This window comes from Panthera onca, chromosome F2 (genome assembly GCF_046562875.1).
Source record: "Panthera onca isolate mPanOnc1 chromosome F2, mPanOnc1 haplotype 2, whole genome shotgun sequence".
In the NCBI taxonomy this organism is placed as follows: Eukaryota; Metazoa; Chordata; class Mammalia; order Carnivora; family Felidae; genus Panthera; species Panthera onca.
In genome coordinates this window covers 74,279,131-74,292,387 of record NC_138356.1, presented here as the reverse complement: position 1 = coordinate 74,292,387, position 13,257 = coordinate 74,279,131, and the positions used below count along the sequence as shown (strand labels likewise).

At 46.8% G+C, this 13,257-nt stretch overlaps 1 protein-coding gene across 15 annotated transcripts in view; it reads left to right on the top strand.

Annotated features, from left to right (window-relative positions):
- The window catches only part of TMEM71 (transmembrane protein 71), a 38,954-nt gene extending 31,148 nt beyond the window's left edge, over positions 1 to 7,806 (top strand). For 8 of the 15 annotated variants that reach the window (XM_078441611.2, XM_078441615.2, XM_060611375.3 and 5 more), the window contains 4 exons: positions 832 to 907; positions 3,945 to 4,006; positions 4,113 to 4,173; positions 7,660 to 7,806. In XM_078441611.2, the coding sequence (XP_078297737.1) occupies positions 832 to 907; positions 3,945 to 4,006; positions 4,113 to 4,173; positions 7,660 to 7,705 (245 nt within the window). In that variant the 3' untranslated portion in view covers positions 7,706 to 7,806. The other 7 variants (XR_013553470.2, XR_013553468.2, XR_013553469.2 and 4 more) reach the window with 7 other exon arrangements.
- Positions 7,807 to 13,257: the final 5,451 nt, after the last annotated feature.

The window sequence follows — 13,257 nt, the reverse complement described above, 5'->3', positions numbered from 1 at the left end:
CTGCCCCATTTCAGGCAAAACATTATGTTCTGGCTAGACGTGGTTTATAAATCTTGCCTCTGGCGCCTCAGAGCTGTGTGACCTTGAACGAACTTCATCACCCCTCAGTCTTGGTCTTCTCACGTGCAGAGTGAGGACAATGGTTCCTTCCTTACAGGTCGGTTGTGTTGATTCGATGAACTGAGGTACGAAAGCTCTTTGTGAATGAAAAGGCGCTGTCCAAGTTTTAGGCGTCATCCTCAGAATTAGATTTCTGACACTGGCCTACATTCTACCAAGTGGTTCCCCAACATTACCGTAAAAGGCAAGCCCCAAACTGTTTATGTCGTAGAATCTTTTTTTTAAAATTTTTTAAAACATGTATTCATTTCTTGAGACACAGAGAGAGACAGTGGGAGCTGGGGAAGGACAGAGAGAGAGGGAGACACCGAATCCGAAGCAGGCTCCAGGCTCTGAGCTGTCAGCACAGAGCCCGATGCGGGGCTCGAACTCACGGACCGTGAGATCATGACCTGAGCCGAAGTTGGACGCTGAACCGACCGAGCCACCCAGGAGCCCCGTAGTAGAATCATTTTGTAATGACAGAAACAATGTATTATTTGCTGAAATTATCTAATGAGTAGACCTGTACGGCATTTGATAATTTTATCTTGTTACTTAGGGCAAATTGCTTGAGATGACATACGTTTGAAAACCGCGTCATTGTTTCGGTGTCTGTGGGGTCTTTTTGTCTGTTTTTTCTTATATAAAAAAGAAACTTCAGTACAATTTTGTTGCACCAAGATTATCAGCGATGGTTTCTAATTCATTTATTTTTACTTTTCCTCTTAGAAACCAGTTTGTGGAGAGACATCTTCTTTCAAGCACTTCTCCTGGCCACGTGCTTAATCATTTGTGCATGTGCAAGGTAATTCAGATTTTATTTGCACACAGCAGTGTTTTATAATTAAGGAAGCTGTAACTGATTGATAATTTCCTTGCCTTATTCCACAATGCATTTTCGGTAGCTCTGTGGTTAAGATCTGTTCATTTGCCTGTGCCCCTTCAGTGCCCCTTTTGCAATCACTTCCCTCCTCTCATTATCTCACAAAGCATATTAAAGCCAGTGGATCTTGCTAGAAATTGGAATTTATTATGTATCATCCTTCGTTTAAATCCTCAGTGACTCCCTATTACGGATATAAACTAAGTAATCCCGCGTGGAGTTCAAGGGCACTTGGAGTCCCCACTGGGACTCCATCTTTCTCATTATGTTTTTGTACCTTAACATAAAGTGTCTGTTCCTGGGAAGTCCACTCAGCACCTCAGATCACATGATGCTCTTGCCTGATTATAGGCATGTTTCCGTCCTACCCTCAGTCCACCATGCCCCTCCTATTCTTTTCTTGCCCAGGTCTACAGGGCAATGGTCACATCCCTTCTGTGCTAAGTGCACTTGTGCCTCAGGGCCTTTGCACTTGCTGTTTATTCCGCCAAGTGCGGTCTTCTCTAGAAAGCTTCTTAACACGTGTCCCTTACTTCTTTCTGGAATCTGTTCAACTGTCACATCATCAGCGAGATCTTCCATGACAACACCGTATAAATAGCTTACCACTCTCTATACACACACACACACCTCACTTTACTTGTCTTTACTTATCACTTACCACCTGACCTGTTATATGTTCATCTGCTTAAATGTCAATGATCAATCTCTTGCCACAAGAATGTGAACTACCTGAGAGCATCTCCTTCACTTCTGTATCCCCAGTGCCAGGGGCTCATCGATATTGTTCAATCAGTGTAACAGGGATAAGTGGTCCAGACCTGGGGTCTTTGTGGTGCCTGTGCTCCGGTCAGCAAATGCTGCTTGCTGTCACACCCCGCCTCTTGAGGGTCAGATACCTCACATCACTTGGGAGAGTTGTGTTTTTAAATACCAGGTCCTGAATCCCAACCTTTGTGATACGAATTTAGATCTAGTGAGAATCTGTATTTTAAAATAAGCGTCCCAAATAATGATGAGGTTTAAGAAGTATTAAGGCTTTTTAGATCACAATGGGACCAAAAGAACAAAACGTGGGGGAGGTCGTGTGCTAAAATAAATTTGCAAAAGTCTGCATTGTATATCCCAGGTCAGAGGACCATTTGTGCACCAGCATCATAAAGGCCCGGTAAAATAACGTCATGAAGAAACATGATTGGCTTTATTGAACTTAGCGTTTCCCAACCATCGTGGATCATGGGACCTTTTATGTGATTTCACAGAACTTTCAGTGAAATGTTCCTCTTTGGTTAATTCCTGTAGATACTCCCCATCCCCCCGCCTGCCCCCACCTCTTAAGAAGGAAACTGGACAACCTGTCCCTTGAGCCTGCGCTGCATTTAGAAACTTGCTTCCAAGAAACAGAACCTGGAAAGAGGGGGAAAGGAAACTTCAGAAGCCGGGCAAATGTGACCTCAGGTGGTCAAGGTTGACATCAACAGGGCTAAGTTACATGGATAGCATGTACCCTTGATGCGAGGTGATGAGAGCGGCAGTTCACCCCTGTGGCCTTCTGGACCCCAGTCTAACCAGAGGAAAACTCAGATCGAGGGACTTTCTACACATTATCTGGACAGGACTCCTCAAACCTGTCAAGGTCATCAAAACCAAGGAGAGTCTGAGAAATTGTCATAGCCCAGAGGAACCCAAGGAGCCATGACTAAATGTCTGAGGCATCCCGGATGCCGTCATGGAACATGGGTAAATTAGGGAAAACCGTAAGGTACAAATGGCACGTGATGTTAATAGCGAGGCAGCAATGTTGGCTCGTTACTTCCAACAATGTGCCATAGAAGCGTAAGATGCTGATAAGCGGGAAAGTTGCTGAAAGGTGTATGAGAACCCTCTGTACTATTTCTGTAACTTCCCTGTGCATCTAAAGTTGTTTGAAAAATAAAAAGATTATTTAAGTGAGAGATTGGTTACGAGAAAAATTATCGACACGGGTAATAGCATGAATGGGTCTCAGACATGAGTCCGTATCATTTCAGATACCTACAAAATTCAAGGAAAGGCGAAATGAATCCGTTATTATAGATAAAAGAAGAGTGGTTAATTCTGGGGGAAAGAATAGGAAGGATGGCAAAGGGAGCGTTAGAGACTGCTGGAAATAATTCTATACCTTGACTCGGGTAGTGAATGCAGGAGTTCAGGTTAAAAAAAAACAACCACCGAGATGTGCACTTTAAAGGCTTTACTGTACATTTTTCAAATCTCAATTTAAACACATTTTTTAAATGCATATAAAGGGATGTCAAAAAGGGTATTCATCAAAATGTAACAATGGCTGCTTTAGGCCAATGGAGTTTTTTGATGATATTTTCCTTTCCCTTTGTATGTATTTATGATTTTTTCCAGTGATCCATGTTTTGAAAATAAAAACAACAAAGAAATTATTGGTTTTTTTTAAATCCTCTCTCTGAAACAATATCCATCAGATTGGTAAAAACCTGACACTTTAACACACTTTGGGGTAAGGTGGTAAGCAGTTGGCATATGGATTTTCTCCTTTGTTTTATCTAGACGTTTTGTACTTTTGCGGTCACATTTCAGACTATGACTCGTTTTGAGTTAAATCGTTAAATTTTGTGTTCGGCTGTGATGTATATACGGAGGCTCCTTCTTTTGCATGTGGATGTACAATTGTTTCAACACTATTGTTGGACAGACTATCCTTTATCCATGAAATTCCCTCTGCTCCTCTGTTAAGACTCACTTAACTGTGTCTGTATGGGTTCATTTCTGGTCTCTCCATTCTTTTATTGACCTATATGTCTATTGTCTGGCCAATACCACACTATGCTTATTACTGTAGTGTTATAGCAGATCTTGAAATCACGAGACGTTAGTCCAAAAGAACAGCTCACGCGTTGGAAATGTGTAACTAGTTTACGAAACCTGAGAGATTCTGTTGTTGCAGGTGCTTTCTGGGAGGGATATTTGCCAGGGTCCTCACGTGCCCATTGATGATAACTACTGCCCGTAAGTCACAATCTCTCAACTTATTCCTCTGATCCCTGCCCTGTATTTCAGTCCAATTTTGGTCATTTTGAAGCGATTCTTAGATACTTTCTCTTTCTTATCCAAGATACCGTCACGTCGTTGTTTCTCAGCCTTGCCGACTGTTTCGAAGCCACCACCTGTGCGCAGTAAGTGTTGACTGTGTTACCATCATCCTGACGAAGATGACTGGAGCCGGCTACCTGAGAGTGCTTTTGGCTGACTAATGGATGGCAATGACCACGCACAGGAAGCGTCCCCGTCATCTGTCTCGAAGAATACTTTCTGTTAATGCTAAAATCTAATAGCGTTCTCATCCAGTCTCTTACATTTTTACCGGTTCCTCAAAATTGAGAAAATTAAGCTTCGAGGCAGTAGGGCTTAATAAATAACGTGAACCTAAAATGCGTAGGTCCCCTGTTAAAGTGTTTTTATAGGTTCATAGCACTGCACTTTATTTTTTTTTTTTAATTTTTTTTTCCAACGTTTTTTATTTATTTTTGGGACAGAGAGAGACAGAGCATGAACGGGGGAGGGGCAGAGAGAGAGGGAGACACAGAATCGGAAGCAGGCTCCAGGCTCTGAGCCATCAGCCCAGAGCCCGACGCGGGGCTCGAACTCACGGAACGTGAGATCGTGACCTGAGCTGAAGTCGGACGCTTAACCGACTGCGCCACTCAGGTGCCCCCATAGCACTGCACTTTATAAATGCCTCCTATTAAGAGGCCTTTATCTTACAGTTCCCCAAATAGCTGGCAAACTGCCCATGAAATGGTCTCGCTTGCAAAGTGTGATGTCTCTGCCACCTCTCACTCACTTCACGATCCCCCTGCGTGCTAACTGCCCTGGCTCATCATATTTCAAAGTGTTGTTGGGGTCTGGGTGAGATGCTCACAGAATTTCAAACGGTCTGCAAAACCCCATCCTGTTGCAAGATGCATCGTGTTAATGACCCCCTCTTCTATATGGCTGCCAGAGGCCAGCTCCCATGGCTTAGAGACGGAGCTCTATAATTCAGATTAGCTCACCGGCCTTTGCTCTCGACGCTGTGCCGCCCTATTTACGAAATCACTGTGTTAATGCTGAAATCACAATGGGACGTGGTGAAGATTTATTTTGTTTAGGACTCCAGCCAGTATTGATTTCCTGACAGTCTGAGCGATGTTTCCCTTCCTTTCCTGGCATTCCAGGCTTCTGGGGACAGGCTTTGATAGAGCTAAGATGTGGTCCACCTCGTGGTTAGAAAATTGGGTCCCGAGGTCACCCAAGAACTTCTTATTCTTTAGCCCTTGTCTATTAATAACATTTATTTAAAACTCCTCTAAGACCCTCACTTCCTACCGTCTGGATGCGGGTTATTCTCTGTGTCTGCAGAACTTAGAAGTGTACCTCAGCCAGCACGGAGGACAGATTGGCACTCATGTTCAGCTTTCTGGGCTGTGATGTCGCGCTGTTCAGGACTGGACCAACCAACGAGGTCTACACAAAAGACTTCCAGCCACAGAGCCACTTCGTAACTCCACGTCCAACTATCACTGCTTGGCAGATGGTGTGCATTGTTTAAATCCCTTCCTTCTGGGTTTTAAGATGGATTTGTGCAATTAATTGAAAAGACCAGCCTCACCTTGTTAAGGACTGTAATGAGAGCAGAGTTTCTCAAAGCATGGCATGGGGACATCTGTTCTAGAACCAACTGGGGAGCGTCTATCCTGATTCCAGCTCTTCTGAATCCCAATTCCCGAGGGATCTTCAGTTTTAACAACCTGTCTGGGTCATTCCTTGCACATCAACTGTCAGAACCCTGGAAAGATGGTTTGGAACTTCTTTACCCCTTGATTTCTAAAGTGGCATCACTTAACCTTCCTAAATCTCGGCTGAGAACTTATGATACATTCTGTGCTGCGCTGAATGTCCAGTTCTGCTCAGCAGACATCGATGGAGTCTCTCCCAAGGGTCACACACTTCCCCGAGGTGCCAAGGTTGTTGTGCCGAGGCCTCGGGATTTCTGAGTCTAAAGAGACATGTGAAGGGCAAGGTAAAGTCGCATTTAATAGGGTTAAGTGCAAGTACAGAGTTAGCACAGAGGCTAGGGGAACACCGGGACAGAAGTTCTGCCAGACTAGGAGGATGGGGGAAGCAGGCAGGGAAGGCCTCCTGGAATGCCAATCTCTGACCTGCAGGGGATAGCGTCACCTGTCGCTTTCAGGGCACCTCCCACTGTCCTGAGCTCCTCATTTTGTTATCTCCTAAAAGAAATTGGACCAGGATCAGGATGATATTTCTCTCCTACACACTCTCATCCACAGCTTCGATGAGATCCCTCCTCCTTTGATTATTTGTGTACATACTTTAACTTGTTCTTCTCTTGTTCCCTCTCCATTTCTTTTTTCTTATTTGCTGCCCCCTCCGCAGCCTCATGGACACACACTGCTGCATTTAAGACCTGTGAAAACAAGGACTGTTGACTTCATTTTTGTATCCATCTGAATGTCTTGAGAATAGCAGATACACCAGGGGCGCCTGGGTGGCTCAGTCGGTTGAGCGTCCGACTTTGGGCTCAGGTCACGATCTCGCGGTTCGTGAGTTCGAGCCCCGCGTCGGGCTCTGTGCTGACAGCTCAGAGCCTGGAGCCTGCTTCGGATTCTGTGTCTCCCTCTGTCTCTTCCCCTCCCCCATGCACGCTGTCTCTCAAAAATAAATAAACGTAAAAAAAGAGAAGAATAGATACACCATAAGTATTCACTAAATTGGATGGATTTGCTATACCATTTCTTAAAGTACTTCCTTTATAGCCAAAAGCTCCGTGTCTGTGTATTAAAGATTTTGCAACCCTTTCCCTCGCACATAAACATATCCAGAAGCTAATAAGCCAAAGACATGGTTATGAATATCGAGAGTCGAGGATGACTCATGAGGCTCCTCCAACAATCAAGGATGAAAATCTAAGGGGTTGGAGGACAAGCACTTAATTCAGCTCAACACTCATGAGCGGAACAGCCGTCCCCTGCCTGTCTTGCAGCGGGCATGGTAGATTAGATTAGGGTCCTATCCTTTCACACTTCATAGTTCTCAAACAAACCTTTTCCATCCCGTGATGCGATTTTCATTCAGCCACCTTCTTTGTTGAATTTAAAGCCTGTGAGTTTGGGGACTGTCTGTATCGTTCACCGGTGGCCCAAGCGTCCCTTCCAAATGAAGGCCGTCACAGTTGTCCCGTGTTGCCGGTCGTGCGTTAGCATCAGCAGGGCGCATTCTGCACATTTATGACCTCAGAGGAACAAGACAGGTAACCTCTGTTCTCCCTGCTCTTACCTGTTGGAATGCGTGCTTACGTAACTGGCGAATGAATGAATAGACTATGGGGAAAACCCACTTGTTACCCTGTAAGGATTTCTGTTCTAGAGGAAGTGGTGCAGGTGGGGAAAGAAAACAATATAAAACGGTGGTTAAGGAAGCACCGAGCTGGGATAAAAATGAAAGCTCCTCCAAGTTGAGGCTCTACGCTTCCTAATTAGGGTTACTCAAGCTAGTGTGTGTGTATGTGTGTGTGTGTGCGCACAGTGATTTCAGCAGTTACCGCATTTCCTGTCTATCTGGATGAATCATGTATTTCTTTTCTCTTTTCTCTGCTCCAGGTTTGCCAAAATTTGCCAACCATGTAGGACGGTCTCTGACGGATGACTTCAATCTGAATATCCAGAAATTGTCTGATTTGCAGTCTGCTTGGAATCAACTGCTTTATTGGAAGGGAGTGAGCAACTACATTATTGAGAAAAAACCATTTTAATTTGGTTATGTGTCTTTTTTTTTTTTTAATCTCATTTTCGCTTTCCTAAATTGTAACCTGCTCAGGAAAAGAATATCAATTCATCTTTACTCTGCCAACGCTAGCAGTTGAAAGGGAACTGGCTGGGAAATGTGATAGAGAACCAACCACGTGGGTAGATGGTCCCCTCTTATTCCCTGAGGCATTGTTTCATACATGAATTTTCATCTAGAGAATTCCATGAGGCGCTTTTAACAATGCAAATTCCTGGGCCTGCCTACAAACACCTATCCCTTGCTGAACTGTTTAATTAATACCAACTTGAAAGTAAATATGGGGCGCCTGGGTGGCTCAGTCATTTAGCATCCGACTTCAGCTCAGGTCATGATCTCACAGTTCATGAGTTCGAGCCCCGTGTCAGGCTCTGTGCTCACAACTCAGAGCCTGAAACCTGCTTTGGATTCTGTGTCTCCCTGCCTCTCTCCCTCTGCCCCTCCCCTGCTTACTCTCTCTCTTTTTTTCTCTTTCTCTCGAATAAATAAATAACAAAGTAAATAAATTGCAGTTTGCACATAAAATACAGTGAAGAAAAAGTTCATTCTCCCCAGGGAGTAGCTTCATGGGAGTTGGTGACAGTAGATGAGGGTTCGTGGAAAATGGGCAGGAGAGAGCCTCTCTCTGGGAAAGCACCTTCTTCTTTTGAACCATTTCCTTGCCAAGGTTGCAACCTTCTTGGGGTTCATGATCGCCTTTCACTCATGTGCTATTAAAAATAGAAGAGAAGAAGATCTTTAAGGGTCAAAAAAAAAAAAAAAAAAGGCAAAACACCTGAGTGCCTTGACATGCATAAACACGGTGCAATTGTACAGCCAGCGAAAGTTGTACAAGACGCTCCCTGTCATTGCTCTCACTTGGTGTCTGTTCTCGAAGTAAATGTGGCCTGCGATTCAGATTTGTTCTGCATGCTGTTCTCCAGCTAGGCAGTTCTTTTTTTCAAAAATGTTTTAATGTTTTATTATTTATTTTTGAGAGTGAGAGAGTCAGGACACCAGTGGGGAAGGGACAGAGAGAGACAGAGGGAGACACAGAATCCGAAGCAGGCTCCAGGCCCTGAGCTGTCAGCACAGAGCCCGATGCGGGGCTCGAACTCACCAACCGTGAGCTCATGACCTGAGCCAAAGTCGGACTCTTAAGCGACTGAGCCACCCAGGTGCCCCAAGAGCCTGCTGTTTTGATGCTCTGTCAGGAAAGCACACCTTGAGAATTGCTTATGTTGCCTGTCTTCTGTGTTGTGCACGGTTTTATAGAGGGTCACTACGTTTACATGATAATACCTTTCAAAGTTAGATGCAGCAATACAAATAATTGTTTACGAGTATGTCAGACTTTATTGTGTCCGGGACGTTTCCTCCCCAATTATTTAAGCTTCCTATCACTGCAGTGACACGTTGCCGCAGAGTTGATGACCTAAGACAAAATAAGTGTATTATCTTACAGTTCTGAAGGTCCGATGGCCCCAAAATGAGTCTTAGGAGTGTCCCATCAAGACGTCAGCGGGCTGCGTTCCTTCTGGACTCTCCAGAGAAGACCCCATTTCCTCGCTCTTCCAGATTCTGGAAGCTGCCTCCATTCCTTGACCCTCGGGCCCTACCTTCTTCTTCAAAACACATCCCTCTGCTTCTGCTGTCACGCCCCGTTTTCCGACTCTTGACCCCTTGCCTCTTTCTGATGAGGATTTTTGTGATTATGTTGGGCCCGTTCAGATAATCCAGGATAGTCTCTCCATTTTAAGACCTGTAACTTAATCCCGTCTGCAAAACCCCTTTGCACAGATTCTGAGTGTGGTTTCTACTGAATGCCTATCGCTTCGGCAATGCAAAGTTGAAAAATCGTAAGAACCATTGTCGGTCAGTGACCATCTGTATATATATCCATAGATATCTAGATGCAGATCTGTGTAGATCTCCATCCATCCATCCATCCATCCATCCATCCATCATCGTACATCCTGTTCTGTTTCTCTGGATAACCCCAACAAATTCAGCAGGAATAATATCCACCATTTTACAGTAAGCTTAGAGAGCTTTGATAACCTTCCCAAGCACAAGGAGGGCACGTAGGGGGTCTAGGAGTCACGCCCAGGTCTGTGTGACCCCTCGGCCCTTGCCCTGCCCGTTACTGACGGCTGCTGGAAGCATTACAGGTGAACGGCCTGGCACCCCGAAGGTTAAATATTGCCCTGGTCACTCTCTCCAGAAATGCTAACTCGGGAAAAAGTGTCCCGGGAGGCAAGAGGTTAAGTGACCAGAGCCAACCTGTGACCTTTGCCCTCTTTCTCGTACCTCAAGATTCTCAAATCTCAGAGGGATGACGCGACCCAGACGCCACAGGAGAGAGAGGTCACGTGGGGCCGTTGCATCTGCTGGAGGGCCTCTGCTTGTGTAAGCTTCCATAGCTGTCGGCTCATGGGAAGACCTGCCATTTTGACGGAACCCGTACGACGTGCGAGACGTTGTACCCGCCTTCTCTGTAATCCCTACCGCGGTCCTGCCAAGGATGACTTCATATTGTAGCTACCATGACCAGACAACATTTAACGACTAATGTGGGCCGGGTGGCTCTCCGTTATCTTTTAACCAAGCCATTGGCCTCCAAGCTTGCCCACTTCATTGCCTTAGACTGGGGAGGGACATATCCCTTCCCTTCCGCACCAGGAGTGAAGGTGAGAGGTACACAACCATGGGTGGTGGGGAGAGCTGGGACGTGTAGGGGAGCATGTGGATGCCCCGCGGGCTCTCGCAGACTCCAGCACAGCCACGTTTTAAAGGCGAGGAAGGCAGACCTCAGAATGCGAGCCTCGTGCCGTCCCACAACTCACGATCGCTGAAGCCCGGGTTCCACTCAGGTCTTGGAGACTCCGGTGTCATTTCCCCTCAGTGCTTCTCCGGGCAGGGTCGGTGGTTACTTCAAAGCAACTCAGATGCAAAACGATCTGCCTGTGCCGTGGGGGATGCCAACCACCCCCCTCCTCCCCGAAAGGAATCCCACTACTGCTCATGCAACACGGCGGAGCAGACACCTGCTACCTTGGCATACTTTGCCTCGATGCCACACTTCCCTACCAGGCCCCGATGAAGGTCTGATCGTGTATTTAAAAAAAAAAAAAAACCCTGTCCCACTGTGATGGCTGTACCCCTCCATCTGTCCCATGCTGGGTGAAATGGGCTACAGCTGCAAGCAGCACCTGCCAGGGAGCCAGACCCGGTGGGTACCTAGGGGGTGGGGAGCGATTTAGCAGGTGGATACTACAAGCTGGCAAAAATTTTCTTACCCTTTGGGAGCCTTAAGAGAAATGAAAACAAAGGAAATGAAATGCAGGAGTGGGAGGTGGGCGGGGGTGGGGGTGGGGGAGGAGACCAAGGCTGGTGCCTCTGGACTTTTATTTTCAATGCGCGAGGTCATCTTGCATTTGCATTGTGGAGAGGGAAGGTGACCCGTCCTCCACCCCAAAGCAGATTGAAATGGCACACTTCCCTGTGGGTGACACGCGGGTTGAGTCTACAAGGGCTCTGCTGTGGGCAAGGGGAGAGAGCTGAATCTCCGTGCCAGCGGCCTCACCGGCTTCTTCTTCTCTTTCTCCCCCTTTTTGGTGAAAGGAAAAATCAAGAACCACATCCTTCCCCGATGCAAGGCCCACCTTCCCCGATGCGAGGATATAGTAACAGCTTCTCCGAAAACAGGCCTAAGGCCATGCCTTGTGGTTCTCTCTCAAGGGGAGGGGACTATCACTGAACTGTCATGGAGAACACCAAGCAAGAGAAAGTGAGCTTAAACAGCGGCATGAGGAAGGATTCACTTTCATGAAATGAATAATTTGATTTTATTTATTTTGGAAGTGATTCACCATCATTTTTTTTTTAAACAAAAAATGAGAACATTCAAATAAACGAGAGAAGAAGTTACCCATAATCCCTCAACTCAGAGACGGCCACTGGCCAACATCTTGGTGTTTATCCAAGAAACCCGTCTCGGTTGCAAGGTTGATGAGATACGAAAACAAGCCACCCGGTGAGAAGGACTTTGGGCACGGAAACAGCCGCCATCTGGGGTCAAACGTGCTGCCATTGTCCTGTTGGAAGCAGAGGGCTCCGGCAGATGTCAGGCCCAGCCCCCTGCTATGATTTAGTGAGAGGGCAGCCATCAGCTGTCACCCTGTAGGAAAGTCATCTCATAGCCACCCCCAGTGTGGAGTTCAAGATGGCCACACAACAAAAGTTAGTTTTAAAGGCCCTTTATCAAAAAGGAAGCGGGACACAAACTAAAATGTAGTGTATCCAGTTTATCCATGTGTTCTCCTTTCCTCCCTCCCTCCCCCTCCCCCTTCCTCCCTCCCCCTTCCTCCCTTCCCCTTCCTCTCTCCCTCTTCCCCCACTCCCTTTTTTCCTTCTTTCGCTTCCTCTTCCTTCCCTCCCCTCCTTCCTCCTTTCCTTCTTTCCTTCCTCCCTCTGTTCCTTTCCTTCTTTCCTCCCTCCCTCCTTCCTTCCCTTCCTCCCTTCCTTCCTTCCTTCCTTCCTTCCTTCCTTCCTTTCTTCCTTCCTTCCTCCCTCCTTCCCTTCCTTCCTTCTTCCCTCCCTCCCTCCCTCTCCTTCCTTCCTTCTTTCCTTCCTTCCTTCCTTCCTTCTTCCCTCCCTCCCTCCCTCTCCTTCCTTCCTTCCTTCCTTCTTTCCTTCCTTCCTTCTTTCCTTCCTTCCTTCTTCCCTCCCTCCCTCTCCGTCCTTCTTTCCTTCCTTCCTTCTTTCCTTCCTTCCTTCTTCCCTCCCTCCCTCTCCTTCCTTCTTTCCTTCCTTCCTACCTCCCTCCCTCCCTCCCTCCCTCCCTTCCTTCTTCCCTCCCTCCCTCTCCTTCCTTCCTTCCTTCCTTCCTTCCTTCTTTCCTTCCTTCCTTCTTTCCTTCCTTCCTTCCTCCCTCCCTCTCCTTCCTTCCTTCCTCCCTCCCTCCCTCTCCTTCCTTCTTGTTTCCTTCCTTCCTTCTTCCCTCCCTCCATCTCCTTCCTTCCTTCCTTCCTTCCTTCCTTCCTTCCTTCCTTCCTCACTCCCTTTCCTTCCTTCTCCCTCCCTCCCTTCCCTTTCCTTCCTTCCTTCTTTCCTTCCTTCCTTCCTTCCTTCCTTCCTTCCTTCCTCCCTCTCCTTCCTTCTTTCCTCCCTCCCTCCCTCTCCTTCCTTCCTTCCTTCCTTCCTTCCTCCCTCCCTTTCCTTCCTTCTCTCTCCCTCCCTTCCCTTTCCTTCCTTCCTTCTTTCCTTCCTTCCTTCCTTCCTTCCTTCCTTCCTTCCTCCCTCTCCTTCCTTCTTTCCTCCCTCCCTCCCTCTCCTTCCTTCCTTCCTTCCTTCCTTCCTTCCTTCCTCCCTCCCTTTCCTTCCTTCTCTCTCCCTCCCTTCCCTTCCTTCCTTTCTTCCTTCCTTTCTTCCTT